Source organism: Crocodylus siamensis, chromosome 3 (genome assembly GCF_052110815.1).
Source record: "Crocodylus siamensis isolate JL-2025a chromosome 3, ASM5211081v1, whole genome shotgun sequence".
NCBI lineage: Eukaryota > Metazoa > Chordata > Crocodylia > Crocodylidae > Crocodylus > Crocodylus siamensis.
In genome coordinates, this window is record NC_143397.1 from 89,721,953 (window position 1) to 89,749,522 (window position 27,570).

The 27,570-nt window shown below is 44.9% G+C and overlaps 1 protein-coding gene across 4 annotated transcripts in view; it reads left to right on the plus strand.

Moving 5' to 3' along the window:
- ADAMTSL1 (ADAMTS like 1) overlaps positions 1-27,570 on the plus strand; it is an 872,699-nt gene that overhangs the window by 690,596 nt on the left and 154,533 nt on the right. For 3 of the 4 annotated variants that reach the window (XM_090038771.1, XM_090038775.1, XM_090038774.1), the window contains 4 exons: positions 2,006-2,144; positions 18,236-18,286; positions 24,072-24,276; positions 26,096-26,243. In XM_090038771.1, coding sequence (XP_089894897.1) covers positions 2,006-2,144; positions 18,236-18,286; positions 24,072-24,276; positions 26,096-26,243 — 543 coding nt within the window. The remainder of the gene's footprint in view (positions 1-2,005; positions 2,145-18,235; positions 18,287-24,071; positions 24,277-26,095; positions 26,244-27,570) is intronic. The other variant, XM_090038773.1, reaches the window with a different exon arrangement.

A 27,570-nucleotide genomic window follows, 5' to 3' on the forward strand; every position in this document is an offset into this window, starting at 1 on the left:
TACCAAACCTGGGATCATCTGCCACCTCAGAATGATCCCACACTACACTAGTCCCCTGCTGCTGGGTTGAGGGTGGGGCCTCTGCCTTATCCCCCCTTCTCAGCAGGCAGAGGCACAACGGCAGGAAGAGCTGACTAAGCTGAGCCACTTTCCTCCACAACCTCTTCTGAGGCTACTTCCTGACAAGTAGACCTGGGTCTAGGGGAACTTTGAGGGGTGTGGAACACAAAGTCAGATTCCCCCTTGGCCCCCAAAATTTCTTTTGCTAGGGCACTCAGGTCCCCTGGTTCCAGATCCAGCTCCTCCTCTGGCAGTGGGAGGTGCATGCTGGGAGATGAAATTGAGGTGGAGGAGACTGTTATCCTGCTGCTGGTGCCTATTTCTGGAGTTAGGGGTGGTGGTGCAGGTGGAGGGACAGGTACTGCTCCCACCTCCTTGCCTTCACTGGCAGCAGAAGCCTCATGGCTGCCAGGAAAGAGGATGCATCTATGTTTGGGCAAGGATGGGGAACTTGCAGCTCTAACTCTCCCCCTGCCCGCTCTGGCCCCTCTCTCTCACCTGCCAGAAGACCTGGCACCTGCCTTTCCAGCACGCTTCATATTAATCTTTCCTGTGCTGGAAAATGTGCCTGTGTGTAACTAATAATAGAATATATGTCTTCTTCTTCTCTGAAATATCACTGACTGTGTCTGACTTCTTCTGTGTTGTGTTTTGTTTACTGTTCTGTGTTGTTGTGTAGTGTACCTAAAATATCTATCTTCTTCTTCTTTTTCTTCTTCTATGACTCTCTGACTTGTTGTGTTGTGTTAATCTGTATTTGAGTTCTGTGTTGTCTGTAGTGTGATTGTAGGTATGATTAGTAATAACTGTATATAATTTGATCTCTTCTTCTTTTGACTCTATGACTTATGTTACTCTGAATCTGTGACTACTTCTTCTTCTTCTGTCTTTTGTTTTATTTACTGTTCTATGTTGTTGTGTAGTGTACCTAAAATATCTACTCTCTTCTTTTTCCATGACTCTCTGACATCTGTATCTGACTCCTGTGTTGTCTGTAGTATAATTTTAAGTATGATTAATAATAATAACTATACATCATTTGATCTCTTCTTCTGTGACTCTCTGACTTCTGTTATGTTAATGAATCTGCAATTTCTTCTGTTCTGTGTATAATGTTACCTTAGCAGAATTACTATTAGAAAGGAGAGGATAGAACTCAGAATAAAGCCCTAAGGATGATACAGGATGGCTTTTTTGAATTAAAACTATAACATTTTACACCTGTATACCTAAATACCACTTAAGTTTACACCCATTAATTAAATCCATCTGCATGCCCACTTGCACAGACAGGTTAGGCATAAACCTTTCAAAATTGGGCCTTCTTAGCTTAATGTTGATCTCATGCTGGTTTTCCACTAACACAAATAGGATCAGTTTTACCCTAGTGCAGAGAGAAATAGTTGTGTTAGTCTCAAGTCAGGCAGAAGGCAGGGTAGAGATGCATCTCATAAACTAACTAAATCAGAGATACATAAGCTTTGAGCCTGAACTCAGTCATATGCTGTGAAAGGACATGCACAGAACAATCTATCCAGTAGAATGTAATTTGAAGCCCTCCCCAAAAATAACAGGGAAGGGAGGGAGGGGAGAAGGGAGATTGCAAGCAGTGCTGGAAGAGGCAAGCAAATAATAAGCAATAGGGACAAAAGAGAGTTGACATCAATCAGGGCTTTTTGTTTCAGTAAAAAGCAAAATTCTTTAATTTTGAGTTTGCCCTTTTTTAGAAAAATGATGGTGATAAGTTCAAATTACAAAACACAAAATGTCAGGGGTACTCCTTGTAAAATATGTTTTGTAAATTGGGAATAATATAGAATAGCCTGTTGTTAAGCTGAAGGCCACAGACATTTTGACAATGCTTCACAAAATAAAAGAGAGAAGAACTTGCTTGTATTTTGTGTCCATATTGCTCACACACTCTTTGTCTCTTTGGATGTTGCAGGTTATCAACTGACATCTGCTGAGTGTTTTGATCTGAGGAGCAATCGGGTAGTAGCTGATCAATACTGTCACTACTACCCTGAAAATATCAAGCCAAAGCCAAAACTTCAGGAATGTAACTTGGACCCTTGTCCAGCCAGGTCAGTCAGGTCTATAATCAGAAGAGACCAGGCTCTAACTGTAAAACTACGTAACCTGCTCTTATTTTACCTACAATATATCTTCCTTTTACTGTAGCTATTGTGTACCAGATAGCATAAGGTCTACATGTTTATTCATGGTATAGCATAGAGGGTGGTTCAGAGAGAGATGGTTGTTTCTTCCCTCCAGATTACTTCCTGCTTGAAAAGTTATTGTGAAGTGTGAGAAAACAAATTGCCCAGGATAATATCCCATGATCAGCATGTATGTGTCACTCTATTAGTGAGATCAGGCCTGATGGAGAAAGAATTTAGCTGGCAGTGAGTAGCCATAACCACTAGACTTATTCTTTTTAGAGGTATTTAACCTTGATTAAAAAGCTTGCCTGCAACCCCATCGGTTTTTGAAAAATGAATGCAGAATGTAGCCTAATCCTCAACATGCTGTGAACTTACACTAAAAACAAAAGACCCTTCCCCACAATTTCTTGCCAAGAGCTTCTCTTTCTAAAACTAATAGTGCAACGAGCAGAGGCACAAAATTAGATCATCTTCTAGCTTATTAGGGAATGAGCTTCTTGGAGCCATTTAAAATGCAGGTGGCAATTACAACAGGCCCTATATTGCCTTGAAGGACTGGGCTGTGGCTGTTCACAAACTACATGCATGATCTGTGCTTCTAAACCTTTTGCTTCTGATTCTTGTGGTTCTGCCATGAAACTGCTTAATGAAGCCGAGGTACTGTGACTGTGGGTGCTCTGTGCCAAATTGGTCTTCAGACTCCAGGAATAGCAGCAGTCTGAAGGCTATCAATTTGTTCCTCTGATTCTTGGGGATCCCCAGTCTGTAATGACACCCCAGCCACTTTACATGCATCAGTTACAAAGAGGAGGAAGAAGATAATTTAGGGGTCTTTTAAGCAGCTCTATCATACATAGAGATCCCTTTGTTCTGGGGCGATTCTGCCCTAACCAGTTAAGGCAGCTTTAGACCAGGTTTGCACCATCAGAAGATCATAAAGCCAACCTAGTCCAAATTGATTTTGCCCCTTGATCTCTTAAAAATTGTCATACATTTATTCTAGCTCTTCCTAACTAAAGCTCTTACCCTCTCAAAGATGTGTAGTGCTACTTACTTTACGCGGGCCCTGAGGTACATACTGTTTTACATCAAAAATGCATCTTTTAATAACCTTTCAAAAATTTAGAACAAAAATTAATAGAGATAGGGCTAATAGACCAGCAAAAAGGAGGCAGTCTAAAGTTAAAGATGATATTGGTGCAGCCCCATGTATTCAATCTCTGACATCCTGAACATGCATTGTCTTTTCAGAGGGGTGGAAGGATGCAATGGTGTGGATGAGAGACTTGATATTCCTGGTTCTTGGGTTTTTTTATCACACAATCCAGCCTTCTTTTGGCATTTATGTGAGTTATGTGTATATTTGAGGGTGGAATTTGGCTCATAAGTTCTCTCCCATAAAAAGGGCTTCTATTTATTTAGACATCCATTAAAGGGGAATGAGCTGGGAAGCTGAAGGAAGTTATAGTGCCATCATTTCTCATTATTTCCTTCGTGATTCTTACACAACAAGGAATAGTCTGCAGTGACCAAAACAGCAGTATAGGAATATTTTAAACATCTTTTATTGCATTTTATTAAAAGCCAAAATTAGATCAATGCAGTCTTAAGTTTACACAGTTAAAATCACCAAAAGTCAAGACTCCAAGAGCAATATTATCTCAGTCATATTGCACATAAATTCTGTGACATACTATAGTGATAGTCATATGCAACACATGTAAATAGGAGACAGGTAAAAGAAATAGCATGTCAGAAAGTCAATTGCTGTAAATCAGCAGAACCCTGGCAACATGTGAAGAGGGACAGCAATTTACACCAGCTAATTATCTGGCCTGTTATGTAAAGCACAGCCAAATTAATTCTAATTTTAAGACTTTAAGGTTTTCTTTTAATTGAATTTGATTTTTTAAATTGTGAAACTTTACGTGGCTTTAGGGTTTCCATGATTACTTTTTTTAATAAGCAGGTAAAGCTGTGATTTTTCATAAAGGTAGTAGTTCAATTTATGTCTTATGGCTAAAATCCTATTTGGATGAGGGAGATCTTGCTCCTTCTGTTGCCAAATGCCATAGCTTGGTTTAAATGGATCATCACTCACGTAGGTTCTTTGTGGTGCCTGCACTTTGATAATGAAAAAATCTCTAATCTTTCTTTTGAAAAAACCTGAAATATTTTCACATTTTCAGAAAATTGCTGGATGAACCAAAACTGCAAGACTGCAAACTTTGCAAAACTCTAGCCTGGTGATGAGATCACTCTCTTGGGAGGGGAGATTCCTGGGTTCTGATTCCTCTACCCAGTACTGTTTATGGCATTTTCTCCAATGACTTTTCAATGCAAAATGCACAACTGGGTGTTGGAATCATGAACTAAGGTGCAAGAGTTCCCTTTTGTTTCAAAAAGAAGGATGGAGAGAGTTCTTATCCTTGCTTTAAGAAATTAACCTGGCAGGTAAGGCACTCTCCTGGTCTGAGGGGGGCCAGTAACAGCAATCTCCCACATTATGGCCAAGTCCTCTAATTTCTACAGTATTATGCAAAAGGTGGATGTCCACCACCATCCCTCCTCCTCAGATACTATGTTTTGTATGCACTGAATGCTGTTGGCATATGTTAGACATGGTATGATGCATTTTTTGTAAATCCCAAGCAAGGTGGGTACCAGGATGCTTAGCTCAGCCTAGGCAACAGTGGTTCCAGTCATGTGCCATAGAAGAACTTTAGGCAACCAGGGCCTCTCAGGATTTCAAATGTCTAGTTGCTGGTTTTGTGGATTGCTCTCTTGTACTTGGGCACTTAAAGTTACACCAAGTTATATGTTTTCTGCCCAAGTCCTATTTTGAATCTTGCCTTCAAATACCGAAGTGATAGGGACAGTTTAAAACTCAGAGAGTGCATCTACATGTACAATTAGCACATAGCAATAAACTTCAGCACAATTCACACCAGGGTTTACACACGCTCCTGGGACCACAGCATGTTGAGCCAGGTGTGGAGCAGCTCTGACTGTCAGGGGACCGAAGGGTCAACCTGGCAACCCAGGGCTGCTTCACCATGGCTTAGTGTGTTGTGGAGGGGCTGGCTAGGCCATGAGGGTACTACAGTGTGGGGCTAGCCAGCAGATAGCCACCACACTATAGCACCCTCATGCCCCAGCCAGTCCTGGTCAGCATCTAATTGTGCATTTCGGCACATATAACTACTCCACTGTAGAATAGTACTTGTTCTGGACAGTACTATACTACAGCACAGTTAATTAATTTACTGCACCTACACCCTAATATGGGTGCATGTTTAAACAGTGCATTTTACTGTAGACCTAATTAGTCATCTCTACAGTAAAGTGCAAGGGTAGATGCACCCAGAGTAAACTAGGTAGAGAAAAATCAGCAGACTCAAATTCCTAGTTCCATTTTTTTCAGGGCTTTGGCGTTCTCTTGTCTCTACTATTAAGGAAATGTTTCATGTGTTTTATTGAGACCTTTTTGCTGCCTTCCTAATGTAAGCTGTCCCAGAAGCAGCAGTCTATAGTGTTGTATCCCATTCCAAGAAAATAGACTTATTTAAATATATTCAAATTGTAGTTAAAATAGTTGTTATAATAGAAACTTGGGAACTTTTAAGTGTTTCCCAAATAGCAATGGAAAAACCACAGGTTATAGTGGAAGCTATTTTAGAACTTCAATTGTTGCAGCACCTACTCTCATAAGAGAATATTTTACTTTGCCATTGTCTTTAATATTTCTTATCTGACCTAGCTATTATAAAAAAAGCTCTGAATTACATATGTCTTTTGTCTCTGGACTCTACACTGTGGCTATTTTCCATGGTTTTTTTAATAATTTAAAATTCCATATGTGTAAATGTTAAAACAGGTGGCTGCATGGTACATGGGAGGAAACAGAAAAAAATAACTGTTGGGTGGATGTTAGGAAGTAATTTTTGTTTTACCCAAGACATAACACTGCAAAGGTGTTAACATAAAGGCCATGCAGTGAAAGAGAAACATCTAGAAATGAGGTTGTGTTGTCCCAATGTACAGAGAGTACAAGAAAGCAATTAGCTAAGTGGATATGTGTCCACAGAATACCAAGAATACTACCTTATTATTCTCAGATGTGACTTTCTGGGGGAAACAAAAAACTAGGAATACAGACTCAAATCGAAGGAAATTCACTTATAGTGTGAAGATTTTAAGTTCAGAAACTTAAAATTTTCTGGGGAGCCCAGGAAGAAAATATTATCATGGGTGTCACGGAGTCACGTAGGTGTCCCGTGACTGTGAGGGTGATTGGCAGAGCTGCCAATCACCCGGGCAGCTCAGGTGCCGGTTACCAGGGCGACCAGGCAGGTCACGTGGCCAGAAGGGGGCAGGGCCAGGCCTTTATAAACAGCTTAGGCCGGAGCCTGCCTCACAGTTCCCTTCTGGCTGCCGCAGGAGCAGGAGCTCTGCGGCTCGAGCTGAGTGGTCCGAGTTAAGTGGTCGCAGCCTTACCACACTAACTGGCTACGATGATGCGGGGAACAAGAACACCTTGAAGGGAGGTAGGATTGAGAGCCCTGGTGGGGCTTGGAGTTATGGTTAGGCGTACGGAGCCTCTGTGTTTATGTTGCAGCCAGATGGCTTGAGCTTATGTTACAGATTGCACCGGAGGACCGGGTGAGGTTGTAGGGGAGCGAGGAGGCCTCACGGGGGCTCCCCAGCAGCTTGGGGGTTCCCGGTGCCCAGTAGGCATTAGGGCGGCAGGAGCGAGCCAGGCCCAAGGGCGCCGGCATTAGGGCGGCAGGAGCGAGCCAGGCCCAAGGGGCGCCGGCATTAGGGCGGCAGGAGCGAGCCAGGCCCAAGGGGCGCCGGCATTAGGGCGGCAGGAGCGAGCCAGGCCCAAGGGGCGCCGGCATTAGGGCGGCAGGAGCGAGCCAGGCCCAAGGGGCGCCGGCATTAGGGCGGCAGGAGCGAGCCAGGCCCAAGGGGCGCCGGCATTAGGGCGGCAGGAGCGAGCCAGGCCCAAGGGGCGCCGGCATTAGGGCGGCAGGAGCGAGCCAGGCCCAAGGGGCGCCGGCATTAGGGCGGCAGGAGCGAGCCAGGCCCAAGGGGCGCCGGCATTAGGGCGGCAGGAGCGAGCCAGGCCCAAGGGGCGCCGGCATTAGGGCGGCAGGAGCGAGCCAGCGAATAGCCGGACGCTGGCGAGAATCCGGCCCAAGGGCGCCGGTATTGGGGCGGTGGTAGCGAGCCGGACCCGGGGGGCGCCAGCGATTGGCTGAACGCTGACAAGACAGGCCCAGGGCGCAGGGAGCGGGCTGGAGATAGGAGCCCGGCCCAAGGGGGCGCCAGGTGGGCGAGGAGCCCAGGGTGCCCGAGAGAGAGAACGAGGGCACCCGAAGGGCGAGGGACTATACAAACATCCCCCAGAACAGCTGCAAGGCTTGGGGCATGCTAAAGGGGAGGTTTGGAGGCACGCATAGCCCTTAAGGCGGGGCATATATAGATACCCCATTCTGGAGTAGGGACAGGAAAATCAGTACCGTCCACTAGGGAAATGGGCAGCCTCCCATACTACTTATTGATCATCAAAGTTGTGGCGGGCGAGATTCTGAGGGTGCTACGTTCACCCTAACATGACGGTAGGGGGTGCTAGGGAGTTCATGGCCGCCCCTAGGCCCCGCTCCCTCACAATGGGGTAAGGCATAGAAAAGGGAGCCAGGAGTCCTACATTCATTTCTGTGCTCTACCATGGCTTTGCCTCATTTTCCTCAGCTGTAATTCTTACCTGCCACCAAGGGGCACAGACAGAAGTACAGCTCCCTGCTGTAACTCATGGTGATTTTCAGGAAGTGCCATGAGTTACAGCAATCCCTTGGACCCAGCAGATGTTCACTGTTGTGTCCAGGGGGTTGGGGGATCGAGCAGCAGTGTACAGCAACTGTGAGTCTGCAACCACTAACCCTACCCCACAGTAGGACTGTTCATGGACTGTTTGTAGCCCATCCTGGACTGTTTATAGCAGTGGCACGTTCCAGGATGGGCTACAAACAGTCCATGGTCCACAATAGGGGTGAGAGTTGAGCTAGATGGTCCACCAGCCCAGAGAGAGGGGCTGAGGATGGGACCAGAGTCCAGGAACCCAGAGAGGGGCCATGTATGGGACCAGGAGGCTCTAAAAGCCCAGACAAGGGACTTCCCCATGGGACTGGGGAATCTGGGAGCCCAGAGAAAGGAGCTGCATGTGAGACCGGAGAGTCCAAGAACCGAGAGAAGAGCTGGGAGTATTGAGGAGCCCAGGAAGCGCTAAGTGGAATGAATGTCAGGTGATATCATTGAACGATAACATCCACAAGGACTGAATGGGCATGAAAAATGAACCACCATCAATTCCCAAGAGTCTCATTGCTTAGAGTTGAGGGACAGTGGAAGAGCAGTGTGTGAGTGCTTTAACTGCCAGTAATTGTGCTGCACCTACGCCAGGGCAAAAATCAACATCCAACATCTAAGGCTTTTTAGGAGTGCTAAATTTATAGCAAGCCTTTTAACTTTCCAAAATGTTCACAAGGTAGAAGATTTTTAACTCAAATAGGACTCAAGGAGAAGTTTAAATACCCCCTGGGAAAGCATTGGTGATATGTGAAAATAGGGTACCTATTTTCTAATAATTGGCAAATGGAATCTTCTCTGTAATAAGAAAGAAAGTCTGCTTAGACTTCACTTTAACTGGGTGTGCTTAGGACTTGCAGGTTGTTATCTTTGAGGGGCAGTGAACTGGGAACAAGAGAAAGACAAAAAATAGAGAAAAGAGGTTTTGAGTTAAACGTAGATGTTGATAGCAAATCCATCAGGTGGTAGGATAAAGTCCTTCCTGAAGAGCAGAAGATGTAAAGAGTTATGTGACTTGTGAAGAAACATTTTTTTTAAATCACGCAGGATACAACTGAAGGCAGTAATGAAAGTATATGGGCTAGAAAAAAAGAGCCTAGTGATAATTAAATGTAGGGTGTGAGCCTGTAATTGATAGCTGTGATACAGGGTTGGGTCAACTGGCAGGGTGAAAACTGTGGATGTGGATTTCAGTAAAGATGGAAGCAAAATAATGATGCATTTTAGTTGAGGAATGCAGTGGAGTCAATGACAGATATGCTTGCGGGGGAGTAAAATAAGTTTAGGTTCAAAGAGGTTGCCCAGGTAGTAGCAACTGCCTCATTCAAGTTGAAGAGAAATATCAAGGATAAAAGTTATATGGGTTGTGAAGAAACATTTTTTTTAAAAACATGAAGGGTGAAATTGAAAACATTCAGCAAAGCTGAAGGAATTTGCAGTGAAGCCATGAAACAACTTTGTCAGGACAAACAAGAGAGGGTGGGTCAGGAGGTGTCAATCTGGGTGTTTCAAGGTATCTTGAGCTGAGTGCCATTAGTGTAAAAGGAGTAATTAATGTTAAAATAAATACGCTAGATTAAAAAAAAACAAGGAGTCACCCATCAAGGTGTAACATAGAGGTAGGCAACCCCCAGTATGGATACAAGAGCCTGGCATGCAAAGACATTTTGCTTGTCATGTGCACCTTGGGGCGGATGGTGGAGAAGGGGCTTGGGCTTTGCTGCCACAAGGATTGGACTCCTTACAGCTCCCCCACCATCCATCCCTGGCATACCAACATCTTACAAGTCACGGTTGTAAGTGTATTTGGCACTCAGCCCAAAAATGTTGCCGTCCCTTGATGCAATAGATAATTGGTTCTGTTGCAAAGAGTAGTTTCCATACTATGATTAATGCCAAACTCCAGTTGCCATCTTGGATAAACCTGTGGGAAAGTTGAATTCAGGCTATTTTTATAAAGATTTGCTGTGAATGAAACTCCAGCAAATAGAAAGTGAGTTGGCTACAGAGGTCTTAGGGTTCCTAGGCTTTGCATTGGTTATTTTGTTGTCACCATTCAAAAAAAAGAAAGCATTGGCAAATCTTAATCCCTGTACTGACCAGATCTCAACATCAACACAGAAAATGAGATGTTTTGGGTTATGATTGTGTAGCAGAGCACTGGAGTGCTTGCTGCTAGCAACACTAATAAGGACAGCTGCCAATTAATAGGGCAGCACAAGTGAGGGTTGCCAGGGCAACTAATGTTGGTCAGCTGGCTAGAAGTGGGCTGGGCCGAGCCTTTATAAGCAGCCCAGGCCGGAGCCTAGCTAGCAGTTCCCCTCTGGAGCAGGAGCGCCGCGGCGGAGAGCTGAGCAGCAGGGCTTACGGTGGCAGTTTGGCCGCTGCAATGATGCGAGGGGAGGGAGAGAACCCCTGAGAAAGGTATTGGTAAGAGCCAGCATTGTGTGTGGTTTATGTTATAAGCCGGTGGGCTTTTTGCTTACGTTGCAGCCGCTTGGCTCATGTTTTGTTATGGTTACACCGGAGGACCGGGTGAGGCTGTAGGGGTGTGAGGAGGCCTCACAGGAGCTCCCCAATAACCTGGGGGTCCCGGGTGCCCAGTAGTGGCACAGTGAGAGGTGCCAGTGGGGCACAGCTGTTTGCGCCGGAGAGGCGCAGTGTGCGGGGTTTTGGACCCCAGCCCGTGAGGGTGGTATTTTGTCCAGTGGGGTAAGTGACTCAGGAAAAGGTCGAGGGGCCAGGCATGGCTGCGGCCACCTGAGCCCCAAGCATGGGAAACGCATGAGCGAGGCCCCAGAGGGGGCAACGAGTGCGAGAGGCGCGGTATAGGCCCCAGAGGGGGCAACGAGCGCGGGAAGCGCGGGGGTAGAGCCCCAGAGAGGGCGGCAAGCGCGAGACGCACGGCAAAGACCCCGAGAGGCGCGAGACGCTCGGCAAAGACCCTGAGAGGGGCGAGAGACGTGCGGCAAAGACCCCGAGAGGGGCGGGAAAGCCCACAAGTGGGTGAGAGGCCCCTGAGGGGGTGAGGTGCATAGAAAGAGTAAGACAGGCTCCAGTGGGGCATAGCCTGGGTGAGACCAACCCAGAGGCACCAGACAAGGGGGCGCTGGTTGTGAGGCTAACCCAGAGGCGCCAGGCAGGGTGCAGGAAGACAGAAGGACCAGATATCGTCCAACGAAGAACTGCGAGGCTTGGGGCGTGCTAAAGGGGAGGCTGGAGGCACGCATCGCCCATAAGGCAGGGGTGCACTGGGGCACCCCAATCGGAACGGGGCATAGAGCGGAGTAGTGTCCAAGGCAAGACAAGGCAGCCTCCCTTACTGAACTTAGAACAGCAAAGATGTGGCGGGCGAGTTGAGGGTGCTGAATCACCTAACTGGACACGGCAGGGGATGCTAGCGGGATCACGGCCGCCCCTGCACCCACTCCGTGACAGATTGATATTTGTATCTTCCGTTTTAACTGGTGGCACAAGAGATTTGAAGGTGCTTTATCTTATGTATCCCAGGCAAAAAAAAAAAAGTAGCTTCAGTGCTCTTTTGTTCCTTCCCAATTTAAGTTGATAGCATCCATTCTAAGCCCGTAGTGCAAATTATACAATATGACTAGGGGAGCTTTTTCTTAAAGATGCACCATTAGTTGTTTGGTTATCTTGACTGCATAGAATATGAAAGATCTATTCCAGACTTTGGAACTGGTCTTTAGCAGTTTATGGTGCTGACATAAATGTTAGCCGTATATTTCTGCAAAAGAAAATTTGAGAGAAAAACACATCAGAGAGGTGAATTTAATTTATAATGATGAAGAAACATTATAGTTCTAGATAGAACAATCATGAATGTTAAAATCATGGGTCTGCTTGAAGCCCATGGGCAGCACCAGGAGCCAGATGCTGAATGTTTTCAGTTTTATCCTTCATGTTTTAAAATGGATCTAGATGAACAATCATGAATGTATTATATAAAGTATGAGACACATTCTCCAAGGATAAGCCAGAGCTATGAAAAATAAGCCAGAGCTATGAATAAAGCTGGCTTTCTCAAAGGGAACATCTGCATTTATTATTATTAAACTATTTAAGTAGGCACTGACAATCAGATTAATTTCTTAAGGTCCCTGGAGAGGGGACTTTGGTTTTACGTGTCTATAAAGCACCATGCCTCTATGAGGCATCACAGACATAATAAATACCATGTTACTTGTGGCTCCCTGTCAAGGCACTTGTTGTTTGGATATGTATTTAGAGAGTAAGGGCAATGATCCAGATTCTAGAACTGAGGGTGCTTCTTTTTTCAGTAACATAGACTAGCTACTCAACATCTGCTAGTTGTCATTAAAAATAAAATTGTAAACTCTTACCAGACAGTTAATTCAGATATTTCCCAGTCCAAGTTGAACATTGTGATTCAAACAGTATGTGTAGAGTATATTAACTTTATGAGCATGACTACTGCATCCATTTTGCCAGACAAAATAGTGGCTATAATCTCACAATGCTGGATCACAATGTTATGTTGTTAAATTTCAGATCAGTTTTGTTAGGTTAGGGTGCAACATCATATACTGCCACCCAAAATCAGGATGCCTACCATTTAATGTAAAACTTCCTAACGAGATATGTGACCGACATTAAAATCATGACTGTCAGGTAGATTTTGGCCTGTATAGCAGCCCTAGCTTTATACAGCAACATTGCACAGCTCTTTCAATTACTGCTCTATTGCATGTGGCCCCTGGTGCTGCCCATGAGCCTCAAGTGGACACATAGGCAGCATGTAGGGTGCTCTGGATAGCCCAACACACCCCATGAAATGCCCACACCAGCACAAGTCCACTCCGTGCTGGATCCAAAATCTGTCCTGGAGTGGACAGAGCAGGTGCCCCATGCAGCACAGCCCTGGAGTAGCCAGAGTTGGCATCACATGTGGCACCCAGAGTGACCAGCCACTCTGAGAGATGTGCTGGATCTGGCATTGAGCAGGCGTGCTAAAGTGGGCACCACATGCAGTGTAGTCCTGGAGGGGCCAACCCACTTACCCACTTTGGATAAGTAGGGCCGAACTGAGAGTAAGCCTCAAGGGCAGTGCAAGGGCCAGCCCCGTGAGTAGTTGATTATGAGGATGGCTCAGCCAGAGAGTTACCCAGTAAGTCCTCTGCTGCAAGGAGGCCAAGAGTAGGATGAAAGGAAGACCTTAAGGGCAAGCACAATGACCCGCTGCTCCAAAGAGGGAGAGTCCCTGTGAGACCCTGGAGCACCAGTCGTGGTGTAGGTTATAATTACATCCTATGGATGCCACCTGCAAGGCATGGGCTGCGGTGTAGAGGAGGTTCAGAGCTGCAGATAGCACCCCCTGGCATTGGGGCTGGAAATGGGCAGCTTCCCGCATTATGCCACCAGTTTATGGGAACAGCAAAGTCATGACAGGCTAGATTGGGTGGACTTCCCCGTAGAGACAGGTAGGCGGGTCAGCATGAGACCCGGCCCCGAGCGTGCCCTCAGTCACAATCACTGACAAAACAAGGCTATTGTAGTCAAATATTGTCCAAGGCATTGAGGAAACATGTTCTGCTTTGAAAAAAAAATCATATTTTGGGGGTTAGCTCAATATGTTTTTCAGCCTCACAATGACACCTCTCCATCAGGGTATTATTGTCTTATGACGTGGTATCATAATCCACTGGCAGTATTCTCCAAATACTTCAGACTGACAATACAACACAACTTTTACATTTTACATCAAAACACAAACTCTAACCCCCTGAATGCTTGACAGTGTCAAAAACACTGCACATCCCTAACAATAATATTATTTAGCTATTCTGTAGCACTTTACAAACATTAATTAATCCCTACAACAGCCTGAGGAGGTAGGGATAATTATTTCCATTGGAAGGGCCTCAGTTGTACATTGCAGTGTACATGGCAGCACAGAGCCTCACGATTCTGGCCTTGTTTAGCTATTCAAAGTACATTTTATTAGAAGGAAAACATTTCTATAAGTTTTAACTGGTTACTGCAGAAGGCAAGAGGTGGAGTTAATTTGGCTCCCTAGTACTGCAGACTCATTTGCAGCATATTTACTTCAGTTTCTGGACTTTGTGTATGAATCCTTTCCTATCTAGCTCATCAGTTTGCTGAGAAGTACAGTGTACCATAGCAGTGGTGGTGGAGTGAGGGCAACAGGGCATAGTTTCCAAGAACTTGACAAAATGTCTTTCATTGTGCCTCAAATATAAACAAAAAGCTCCTTAAGTCAGTGCAGCTCTCCTGTCAGTCAAGCCAGATCTGGAATGATTTGCTCACTGAGCATACTTTAACTGATCCATCCTTATTTCTTAAACTCCCAAATTCTAGTACGCTCTTTGTTGGCTTGTAAGAAGTTGAGCAGCAGAGACTGCTCGGTGTATACACATGTCAATAATATAGTTGCAGCGGTGGTTAACCTGACAGACAGCAGTCCCATTTCTAATCACAAACACTCAAGTGGCTTCAGCTTCTTCTAATACATTAGGTGGAAAATTCTAGCATGCTGACCCAGCTCTCATTCCTCACTGTGAAAACACAGTGAACTCTATTTTCCCATCATGGAGGAGTTACACTTATACAATCCCTGCCCATTGAAAGAAAAATAGGACGTGTTAGCTAGGCCTGCACGAAGCAGCTAGTGTTCACTTTGGATTCGGCCAGTTTGGGGGACAGTGATTTGATTTGGTGATTTGAATCACTGTCCCGAATCGATTTGGCTGAATCTCATTCAGAGATTCAGCCACCACTGAATTGCCCAAATCTCCAAGTCAAACAAGTGCCATACCCTGCCCACTCTTCCAGTCCCATCAATGGCTGTCCCACCTGGCCCTACTGTCCCAGCACTTAAAAAAAACAAAAGAAAAGCCCCACACTCATCAGCTCCTGCAGGGCAAGGGGGCAATCCCTGCTTCCCCGCCAATGCCCTGCACTGCATGGGGGGAGCTCTGCCATGAGCCCCAGAGGCCCTGATGGCTGCTGTAGCAGCCAGTGTGTATGGGACTTTTTTTTTAAGTGCTGGGATCCTGGAGCCAAGTGGGGCAGCCATTGATAGGGCTGGGAGAGTGGGCGGAGGTCAGAGGACATTCAGGAGGGTAGGGGATGAGGCCTGGCTGGAGTCCCCTCATGATCTCCTTCTCCCTCCTCCAGCTCCTCCCCCCCACCCCATACTTACCAGCACAGAGTCTGGGTCCAGCTGTTGTGGAGCCACAGCCATTTACTTCACTTCATGAATTTGTTTTTCACTATGACCTTCTTCAGCTCCATGATGGTTCCTCCCAAGGGACCTCCTAGCACCTGCATAATCTATAGCTCTTCAGTTCTGAACAACATATTATGCTTGTGGGTGGGCTTACTTGCTGCTGTTCATCCCATTGGAATCATGGGGATCTCTACCTCATCTTCTTTCCTGCCACATCTTTGATGTCAAGTTATTCTTCAGGAGTATAGATGGTATCTCAGGTGATTGTACAGGCAAGGTCAGTCTTCCACAGGGCTCCACCACTCCTACACCCTGCACCTTTCCTCTTGGGTGATAAGTCATATTGTCTTGTTGGCACCAAGTGCGTGTCACTAGTCCTTGGTGTTCCTTTCCAACCCAGCTTGGCTGTGGGCTTCGGAAATAGCTGATGGCCATATCTTCTGGATGGGTTGTTCCTCCTTGAGTGTTTTGTCCAGCTTGTGGTAACCTTCCTTCTCTCTGGGATCTGTGGATTCTGGGAAGATGGGATTTCTACCTTCCAGTCCCAGAGGTCATGTTTCGATGCCTCACTGGGTCTCCGGTGTTGACTGTCTAGCTTAATTAATCAGAACTCAAGTGTGCAGGGGGTCTGGCTTTCTCCTGCTATATTTCCCTAGTCTGAGATTACTGAATGACACAACAAAAGAAAACTTAGCCTGTGCTGAACTCCAGCTTTATTGTCCATAAGGGCTCTGAGCTTGTGGGCTCTTTCATTCAGTTTCTCTGGGCAAATCCCTCCTTTACCTGGGTTGCTGGGGCCCTATGAGGCTCTCTGCCTCCAGTATCCCCTCTTGCCCTCTTTCCTGAAGGTTTACCCTTCATTCCCTGGAGTATTTTCTTCCTGGTGTCCCTGTCTTCTCAGCTGCTGGGGCCACCCATAAGCACCCCACCATCCAGTTTCACTTAATTGAATGGTTGATTGGGTTGCCTCCTCCCTTGGGGTTGCAGTCTCTCTGGCATCCCTCAAGGTTTCAGCTGGCTGGGTCCTGGCTGTGGCAGAGTCCTCCTCCCAGTCTTGCTGCAGTGTCCCCTCCTCCTTCCACGCTGAACACTGAGCCCTTCTCGGCATTCTCCCTTTAAACTTCCTGGGTTTTTCCCTCAGCCAATCAGCATAGGCCCTTGGGGCACATGCTCCCTGGGTTGGTTTGCAGCCCCTGCTCCCTTCCCCAGAGCTCCTTTCAGTGCACAGGGGAAGCACCATTCATTCAGGACTCTGACCGGCGAGTCTGCCTCCCCTGATGTTTCCCTAGCAGTCTGGATTCTCTGGCCCTTGCTGGGCAGGTTCCCTCTCCCAGAGTTCCCTCAGAGCACTGGGGCAGCACTGCTCATGCAGTCTCTGCTGGAGAAGTCCCACAGCTCCCGGCAGCTTCCCTCAGTGTGCCGGGTGATGTGGTATTCCCAGACTTGGCCAGGTAAATTCTTTTTCATGGTTCACAGCTGGTGGGTCAGGAGGGCACCACTCGTCCGAGCCCTGCCAGGAGTGATTTTCCCTGTCCTGGCCCCTCCTGTGGGGGTCTAGCAGGGCCCTCCTCTGAGCCCCTGCTACATTGCCCCTTGCAGATTCCTCACCTGACAAACTGATAACCACCAGCTAGGCTGTGGGACACATTGAATACAACAGTCAAAGATCAGCAGGAGTTTCCAGTAGCAGGGGATTCAGACAGGTAGAGCATTACTCCACGCTAGAAGCCATCAAAGCCCACCATCCTACCAAAACTTTAAATCCCAAGCTAGCATCCACACCTGAGCCCACAATGTGATAGAACCCTGCAAGTGGCCATTTCCCAGATGTTATTCACCTTGTAAATAACCAATATCATAATAGCTAATATGGTACACTCAGTGGTACCTATTTTATTTACATAAATACCTATTACATTTTTACATGTGTTAATGATATCACAGCAGACAAAAATAATAGAAAATCTTCAAACCACAGTAACCATCTTGCATAAAAAAATCACACAGAGTTCAGTTTCTCCCTCAACTCAGTTTGTCTAAAGAGGCCCGAATAAATGGATAAGCTTGTGAAGAAGAATGTGGCATGGGGAGTCATGAATACAAGAGATGAAGTCCCTGCACAGAGAATGCCCTCAGTTTCTTATCAGAAGTTCCTGTGTACACAGTGGATTGTTTCATCCGAAGGGCAGAAACAACCATATAAAGGTTAAATAAGAGCCTGCCCCAAGTCCAAGGAAGTTAAATTGATTTTTTAATTGACCTCAGCGGCCTTTGAATTAAGCTTTAAGTGTGGAAGTGTTAGGAATAGTAAAAAAATGGATCCCTCCTGACATGTAATTACTCCATAAGTGAAGAAAGTATGTGGGTCATTTGCAATAGTGGACCAATATTTTTGGTCACAAGGGTGACACCTGAATAAGAGATCATTAACCACTCAGGCTAGGTACAGACATTCAAAAAGCCCAAGGCAGAACTTATCTAAGTTGTACAGTTTTCCATAAGAAGCATAGTTTACATCTGTAGTGAATAGAACATACATTCACCCTTTGGTAGGAGGGGCAAATCTTAGACTGTGTTCCTCCATTTTTAAACCAGTCTATGTATGCCGAACTTCTGTTCTGTTACCAGTAAAGACTTGTTTCCAATCACTTAGACTGGTAAAAGTGTAATGTCTATACCTGGCTCCAGCGTGAACTAAGTGGTTAGTTTATATAACCACCTGCATACTACTAGAAATACTACAAAAAAGCTTATGTTTGTTTTTCAAAATGTTAGCAACATAACTAGTGTTTTTGTCAGTTTTACTTAATACTGTGTAAAAAAAAAAAAAAGTTGTATAATATAATCATTTAGTGTTTATTTTATTGTGTGTACCTTCTACTCAGAGGGTTGGCATTATTGTTCCTAACAGTGATGGATACAAGCAGATCATGCCCTATGACCTCTACCATCCCCTTCCTCGGTACGTAAAGCAATCAACCAGACAGTAGGATTAACAAATAAGTTTACTCCTTTTTTCTGCATTGCTGCTTTTCTGTAGAACTAAGGTGGCAGATGCTGCTTTTCCCTTGTTCTGAACTCTACTGCCAAATAATCATGAGTTGCTCACGTGCTAATCTGATTGTTATAAAGCCTATTAATGCTGAGCTAAAATTACATCAAAGTTGAAGCAGTAATGCAGTGTGATTGAGTTTACTGGATCTCTCTCTTGAGTGCTCTTGCTCGTGTGTGCTCGCTCTCGCTCTCTCTCTCTCTCTCTCTCTCTCTCTTTCTTTCTCTCTGTCTATCTATCTATCTATCTATATATATATGCTTGTCTTCCTCCTTTCCTTTAACCTTCCCTGACTGCGACTGTCAGCACTGGCTTTGTAACTAACTGTTAAACTGCCTCCTCAGCAGTGGCAAATATATTCCACAAAGTATTATAAGGCTACAGATGTAAAATCCCAGAAGCTTTCATTGCATGTTATGTATTAGTGTCTCTCTTAAACAAGTTATAGGGTTTTTAAAAGAGGAGGGAAGTGGTGTTTTTTGTTGTTGTTGCTTTGTGTTGGTTTTTTTTGGGGGGGGGGAGGGGTCAGTCTTTTTATTTTTTTTAAATAAATAAATAGTGTGGAAAGACCCAGTCCTTCAAACACATACATGTGACATGAATAACTTTACTTAGCCATGCAATTTCCTTTGGTTTTTTTTGGGTATACCTACTCTCAGGTACATTTGCAGAACCAGAAACTAAATAAGAAATTTGCAATGTACCCTGTTAATGGTATTACAATTACAAATGCCATTAAAGTATAAACAGCTGCTTTAAAAATCATAGAAAAGTTGCTCCATACTGGGCATATGAACCCATTATTGTAGCAAGGAAGGCTTGGGTGTGAACTCATAGCTTGTCAGCTGTCCCTCGGTGACTAAACACAGGCAAGTTTCTATCCCACGGTAAATGTGCTATAACTTCTCTCTCCATGAAAATGAGCCTTGCATTCACTACTAGAGTAAGAATATATGGATAGACAGTTACTGTAGAGTAGCTAACATGCTGTGAGTTCACTCCCTGGCTTATCTCTTGATAACTTGTGTTATGGCCTTTGTATCAGTAGAAGTTTGGAACCCAAAAAGTAGCAACAGAGGATCAGCACCACTAACAGTGCTGTCACAGATTAAACAGGCCCATCAATAAGTAGAATGTGCCCTTCCAGTTCAGTGTTGACATTCTACTGTTTCATTCCCTGCTCGTGCCTTGTACTGTTGGGCTTCCCATTTTTACTAAAGGCTCCTATTAGCCAATATGTTTATCTTACCTTGCTGAGAAAGTGACCTCTCCCAAACCTCAGTGAGGCCTTGCACAAATACCACAGATCTCTGTTGTACTCTGTGCATAACAACATTTCATCCAGACTTGAATTATGGTATTGGGCTGCATAATGGCCATCCCAAACAGAATGAGAGAGCTAGGAGCAGAGCAACTTGGTTTTGCCTACAATTGTAGCCGCCTCTCAGGTTGTCACCTCTTAGCTATGATATATGTAGTTTGAGTACTGCAAGGTAAGGCAGGCATTTGGCATATGAACACAAAGCCACATATTTTGCATGAATTAAAGACTTTTGTTGGCAGTATATATCTGCCACTTATCTCATTAGGCTTATTTATCACCTTAGACATAAAATAGATCTCCACCTCCTGTTTCGGAAAATTCTTTTCTTTGTCCTTTGAAACAGAATTCGCAAACATACCCTCTCAAAAACTCAAAAATTAACAAAATAAATGGGTGAAAAGGAGAGCCTGTTAATAAAAGACAGGTATCTTGGCTTAGAAAAGATTTCATTTTAACTGTGAACAAAGTTCATGAGCATCAACAGAGAAAGGAAAGGAGAGAGAAAGGGAGGGAGAGACTCTATAGATCACAGGATGAATCAGCAGCACTCAACAGTGGAAGGACTGTCTTTGAGCAAAAAGCATCCTGCACTGGCAACTTGACAGAGGCTTTTCAACAGTTGAAGAACATCCAAAATAAAGGCTCAAAATGCCCTGATGTATTTGGCTTTCAGCAACACAGAAATCAAGAAAAAATATCATTCCATGGGAATGATCAAAGGCACAAGACTGGTCCTCAAGCTTTTCTGGGTTTTACTTTCACCCTGTAACAATCCTTTTAGATCCACTCCCCCAATCCCAGCATTCATCTGTAGACACTCTTATCAGGAACCCAACTGTTGAATGGTACTATCGACCACTTAAAAATCGCAAGGTTGCAGGGGAGTCTCTGCATGGATCTCATCCGCTTGCATAAGAAAGTGTGGATCAGAGACCTCCTCAGCACCATCTCTCCTCCCTATTCAGTCCTTACTGGTCCAGAGCCCATGCAATGAGTTGAGCCTGACTGGATCAGTGGAAGGACTGGGCTGATTAAGAGGATGGGCTAGGATCAGGGAGATACAGATTGTCTTCCTGCCTTCTGACCTACTGAGCTTAAGCAGAAAAAGCAATACACCTTCAAGCCATAGCAGAATGGGTAGCAAGCCCCTAACGGATCTGGAAGTTTGGGAGTGAGTTGGGAAGAATTTTGGGATGGGCTGCCTGTAGACATTTCTCTGTCTAGACGCTTCTGCCATGAGTTTTATCATGGAGGTAGGAATATGTCCTTCATTAAATGTAATACTTGCATACAGTTTTGTGATGCTTAATTCCAGCTTCTGCAACGTTTCCGTCACAAGTTGGCGATAGCAGTTGCATACTGAGTACATCTCCTGTTGCCCTGTGGCATCAGGCCAACCCTTAGGATCTCAATATTGCACTGTTAAACAGGAGGGCGTGGTGTACAGTTGGACATGCACACACTCAAAAATCAATTAGGTGCATACACACACTTTAGATGCATGCACCCCCACCAGGCATGCACACACATGCTACTAATCCAGGCACATAAACATCCAAAATTACCAGCCTAGGCAAATGCATGCCTATCACCAATTCAAGCACCTACACACACTATACAGATCAAAAGAAATCAGACCAGGATCAATTGCCAGTACCTGCACACCCAATACACATACACAGATCACTAATTCATATATCATGCACACAGTGACATACCAGTTCACTTGCATAGCACTCACCTGCACATACACACAGGTGAATTCCTAATTTGTGGCATGTATGTATGTGCTTGGTGTACTTGGGATACCTGGGGGAAGGTTAAGGTAAGAAAGAGAGAGTGAAAGTTGCCAGGACCAGGATTAGAACTGGTAGACTTGGAGAGAGTTGAGCTGAGGCTTAGGGTTACTTGAGGTGGAGACTGAGATGAAAGTTGCCAGTGCCAGGATTAGAACGAGTAGACTGGAGGGAAGTTGGGGTAACTTAAAGTTAATTGAAAGCAGAAAGCTGGCAGAGCAAAGGAGCGATGCCAGGGAGAAGCCTGGAGGCTGAAGCCAGAGCAAGAAAACTACAGGGTAGCTGAGAGGTAATTGGGGAGAGGAAAACTGGGAGTAGGGCTGAGAGCTTACAGAAAGTAACAGGGCTGAGAGGAGGCAAAAAGTGGCAGGAGCAGGGCTGAGAGCTTGCAGAACATGACGGGGCTGATAGGTGGCAGAAAAGGGACAAAGAGCAGCTGAGAGGTGTCAGAAAAGGAGAGACAGAATTGCTAGAGCAGGAAAATGGGGTGGGGTGGGGTGCAGAACTGTAGCTGAGAGAGAGGCAGAGACTGAAATTTAACATAGGGAAGGGACCGGAGCTCAATAAAACACCACCCAACTTGGGGTTACAAATGATATTGGTTTTACTGAACAGGGGAGATGGTGACACAATATTTTATTGTTTCCTTTGTGTGTGCACATGCACACGCACATGGACACACTGGCAGCAAGGGTTAAAGAGGCTTGATGCGGGGACTGAAGTCTGGGAGGAGAGAGAGTCCAAATTGGAGGAGGAAATACGCAGGTGATATCTACCTATGCCAGGCTGAAAGTGGGTCCTTGATGGCCAGTCAGGGTCTCCTTCAGCTCGGTGTTGTCCAGAGCGGGGTTGCCGGCAGGGTCTCTGTTGTGGATAGATGGTGTGACATGGAGGTGGTCTGGTCCAGATGGAAATGGCAGTCAGTCTTTACTACCCCTTTTTATGGGGCAGACTACCTCTGATCTCCTATGAGGGGGGCCTGTCCAGGCAATGCCAGTCCTGTTCCAGAGGGGTCCAGGTGTTCTTACTGAGCATGTGCAGCCTTGGCACAATGGTGGGTTGCCTTATCTTTTGTTTCTTGAATGCTGAGGGTGGTTCCAATGGCTGGGTCGTTGGTCCAGGTATTGGTTTCGATGGTTCGGTCATTCAGAGGGAGCTATTTTTAGACCTACTGCCATTGTCTCTCAAGCACCCTCATTCATACCCATTCATTCAGAAACCAAGTTACATAAGAGTGGTAGTATGAGTCATAGGTTACACAGCCGGGCATGGGAATAGGATGGAGGCTTGACATTACAAGATGGAAACTTGACATGACTTAAGCTAACTTACCTATATAGGCCTAAAACAGTACTCACACAATATAAAATCAGTACAAACATAATAATTATCACTTATAAAACAGTGGATATCTATATCAAAATAGCAGGGCACTTATTTGCAAAGAGGGGAGACAAAAATAAAACTTACTACCTAATATAAAATATTAAAGCTTATCCTATATCTTGGCTTACTTATACTTATCTATAAGGAATCCAAAATGAGAGGGAGAGACAAACCCAGAAATGGTTGGGGAAGGGGCAGGGAATGCATTTTAAAAGGGGGAAAAAAAAGAGAAAAGAAAACCTGGGAGTTTTGCTACACCATGGAGACTGTATTTATCCAGGGACTGCCTGATCAGATCAGCAATTCAGTATCTTCTTTCTAATAGTTGCCAACATGACTTGCTTCCAGACCAGCGAGTTTTCAGTGCATATGTACATACCCTTGTGTGTATTTTATAAGTATGTATATATGTATAAACACAAATACGCACAGGTATTGTTGGTACACCTATACAGTGCATTTATTTTTTGTGAAATGTATGTTTAAATATATAATTTACTCTCATAAAGTAGCAACAGCTTTCTGAAAATATATACATCTGTCTGTCAATATTTCACTTTCTTTTTCTCAACAAAATGCCACCTGTAAATCTAATTAAATTGTCTCTAAATTCCTTTCATTATTTCAGTACTAGTCAGACAAAGCTAACATTGTTTCCCAGCATTTCTTTGATCGTTACTAACTGCATCAGTATATCCCTAGATATAGCCTTATCCACTGTTCATACATGCTTTATCACAATCTCATTTTATTCACTTTGGAAATTTTCCTTCTGTCTTTGTTTTTCCCTGACTAACAGTATCATATGGGGATTGTAGTAATGGGTGGCCTGGCTTCTTCGCGTAAGGACATTAGCAGTAAGGCATATTGAGCTTCCATTGCCTTGGGATTTGCATTTCCCAAGACATGGCACATTGTACCAGGATATAATGATCCTGCTAATTGAAATTCTCTGTGATATCCTTGGTTCCTGGAAAAGCGGGAGGTTCTTACCACTAGTCTTTAACTTAGAAGACTTCTTTAAAAGACAATATATAGACATATGCTTTCTTTTTCAGGCTTTCCTTAAGAAAGCAAGACTTGCTAGTCCAAAAACAGAGGTTGTGGAGAAGAGTGGAGTTGGGAGGGACCTACCGAAAAGTTTAGGCATTTTTCTTTTTTTCCCCTTTATTGATGCTTTGTTTTGCAGGTGGGAAAGTACTCCATGGACAGCCTGTTCCTCCTCATGTAGAGGAGGCATTCAGAGCCGCACAGTCTCTTGTGTAGAGGAAGACATTCAGGGGCACATCAGCCCTGTGGAAGAGTGGAAGTGCATGTACACTCCAAAGATGCCTGTTGTTCAGCCCTGCAACATATTTGATTGTCCAAAGTGGCTGGCTCAAGAGTGGTCTCCGGTAATTAGTTCTGGTTGTTTGGGTTTTTTACTTTGATTATTTATTTAATGCATTGGGACCAGATCTTCAGTTTCACTAAAAGTCTGTGATAATTTAATGAGCCTATGAAAATTGCCTGCCATTTACCTGGTGTATTATTTTGACCGAATAAATATTCAGGACTAATAACATCAACTAAGGTGGATGAAAGAGCAAATCAGATGGGCCACATTTAATAACAATCAGCTACAAGTGATAAATATGATGATACATACCATACTGAAGAGAAGCATGGATGTGTTCAAATACACATTTATCACCTGCCTTTGACTTCAAATCTCATATCCTGGATATCTGACCTGTGGCCTGATTAGACCCATAGCTCAGAGTTTGGGGACCACTATCCCCTCTGACATTGCTCATGGCAATAAGAAATTATCAAGTTAAGCCTAAGGTTGCTCAGTATTGTGGCCTCTGAGCTAAAAATGCAGGAAACCACTGTGATCATGATGTGTAATCACTGCTTGGTGCTTGTGATCCCCACTTACTTACCAAGCTTGGATTCTCCTTGTGTTTAAGGGCACAAGACTGGAAACAGAGAGGTGTGAGTTCCGTTTCAAGAGGCCTGACCATAGATGAGTCACTTAGCCTATTTATCTCAGTCCCCATCCCTGTCCTGTCTCCCATCCTCCCCCCCTCAAAAAAAAAACAGATTTCAAGGATAATAATGAACACATAATATGCATTCATTATTATGCATTGTTTGAATGCAAAGCACTGTTTCATAGTTTCTAGGTTCGGAAGGGACCTGAGTAGATCATCTAGTCCGACCCCCTGCCATGGCAGAAGAGTACTGGGGTCAAATGACCCCACCAAGGTGTATATCCAGCCTCCTCTTAAAGACCCCCAGGGTAGGAGCCAGCACCACTTCTCTTGGAAGTAGGTTCCAGATGCTAGCTGCCCTGACCGTGAAGTAGCACCTCCTGATAGCTAGCCTAAATCTACCCCGTGCCAGCTTTTGACTGTTATTCCTGGGCACTCCTGGCAATGCTGGGGGGAACAGGGACTCCCCCAGTGCCTGCTGGTCCCCTCTGAGTAGTTTGTAACAGGCCACTAGATCCCCCTCAGCCTTCTCTTGTGGAGGCTGAACAGGTTCAGGTCCCGTAGCCTCTCCTCATAGGGCCTGCCCTGCTGTCCCCTCATGCGAGTGGCCCTCCTCTGGACCTCTCCACGCTGTTACTTTTTACTGTCATTCTCTTTGGTTAATGCTCTTTAGATGTCTCCAGTCCAGCTATCTCTGAAGCCTGGTTTCCTGAGGAAAAAATGCTGTATCTTACTAAGAAAAAGAAATCGGACATGAGAAAATGTTTGAAGGAATGAAGCCAAAATGGTTTCTCATTCTGCATAGTGCCATCTTCCAAAATATCTTGGTGTTACATTCTGTAAGTTCTAGTACCTAGTGCAAGCAGAAGAGAAGCAGCCATAGCTGAAAATGACAAGATGTTAGTAAGCAAGTCAGATATGGAATTAATGGCCAGAGGCCAAGTGGCCGCTGCTGAGAGTGGTATTGGAGTGACACTACGCGAAACTCAGTAGCCAAATGTCTAAAGCAAACTGTACAAAACAGAAAGGAAGAAACAGCAACTGTCGGTCAGCTTTTTCTTAACTGGTCAGTACCAAATAACATGACTGATCTATCATCTATGTGACCTGTTTCTGCTCCCAATTTTGCCCTCTACTGCTAATACATTATTCTTGTATACAACATTTTTCCCTTGGGGATTTTTTTTTTTTTGTATTTACTGCATATATGAGATTCTGTGCTTATTCTTTCTTTCAGTGCACTATAACATGTGGACAGGGGCTTAAATACCGTGTAGTTCTGTGCATTGATCACAGAGGGATGCACACAGGAGGCTGCAGCCCAAAAACAAAGCCTCACATAAAGGAAGAATGCATCGTACGCACTCCTTGCTATAAACCCAGAGGTAGGGCTCTTCCACATAAAATAAATGATTTTGCATCTTGGTATCTTAACTACACTTTCCTGAGTTCATCTGAATGCAGTAATTTATGAACTGCTACCCACCAGACTCTGCCATTACTGCACCAGTCACTGGCATCCTGTAGCTCCTTAATAGGCTCCTGTTTTAGTATTGTCAGTTGTGGACTCAGCACTCTAGGGCACCTATGCACATGATGGACCTCTGCTCTGACACGTGCTAATTAGCCCATGTTGGAGCAGACTCAATTAATTGAGTCTACTGCAAGTCTGCAGGAGCATGCTAATAAGAGTGCTCCAGCAGCCTCTGCATCACATGTATTCAGTGTCCCCATGTTTCAAATTGGCTCCCGTCACCATTTTGAAGCACAGGAAACTGAATACACGTGATGCGGTAGCTGCTCAAAGCCACTCTAACTAAAGCCCCTCTTCCTGCCCCTAGAGCACATGTATAGTAGGGGCATGTGAAGAAGGCCCTATTCTATTTGGATTCAGATTCGGCACGAATCAGGGACAGTAATTTGATTCATTGATTCAGCTCACTGTCCCTGACTTGATTCGGCCAAATCTGAAGATTCGATGCTGAATTGGAGAATCAGTGATTCAGACATAGACACAGCTTTAAATGTTTTTTTCTACATGCCTCGAGGTACCAGGTGCAGCTCATGAACACTGCAATGCTGGGGCAGATGGAGCATCCCATGGAAGCATGGGGGGCCCTGTGCATGCTCAGTGGTGAACCCGGATGTGGACTGGAAGTGCTTTTGGTCCACTTCTGGGTCTGCTGCTGAATGTGCTTGGGAGCCCCCCACGCTTCTGTGGGACACTCCACGTGCCCCAGCATTGCAGCATTTATGAGCCGCCTGCTGTCTAGAGGTATATAGAGAATCACCGAATCTTTCCGATTCTCTCTGAACCAATTCAGTGGGTTCTGATTCAATTCAGAGAGATTAAAAGGTCCTCTGATTCAGTTCCGATTCGGAAATTCAGCCACCAAATCAGGCCAAATCTCCACCAGATTAAATCAGAGACTGAAGCTTCACACAGCCTAATGTATAGATGCCCCTAGAGAGGAAGCCCAGATTCATCTGTGGTGTACTCCAGCTGAGTTACATTGTCCCTGTAGCACTTTGCTAATGGAAGATAATATTTAAAAAGATCTTTCCAATCATAATAAAGGATGGAATTAATTACAATACTGATGTAGTATCAGAGCAGCTTCCAATCATACATTATATAATGTAATACTGAGTGGTTCATTCTTTCTTTCATCTCCTCACCAAAGGAGAACCACACATGCCATGTGTTGTTTT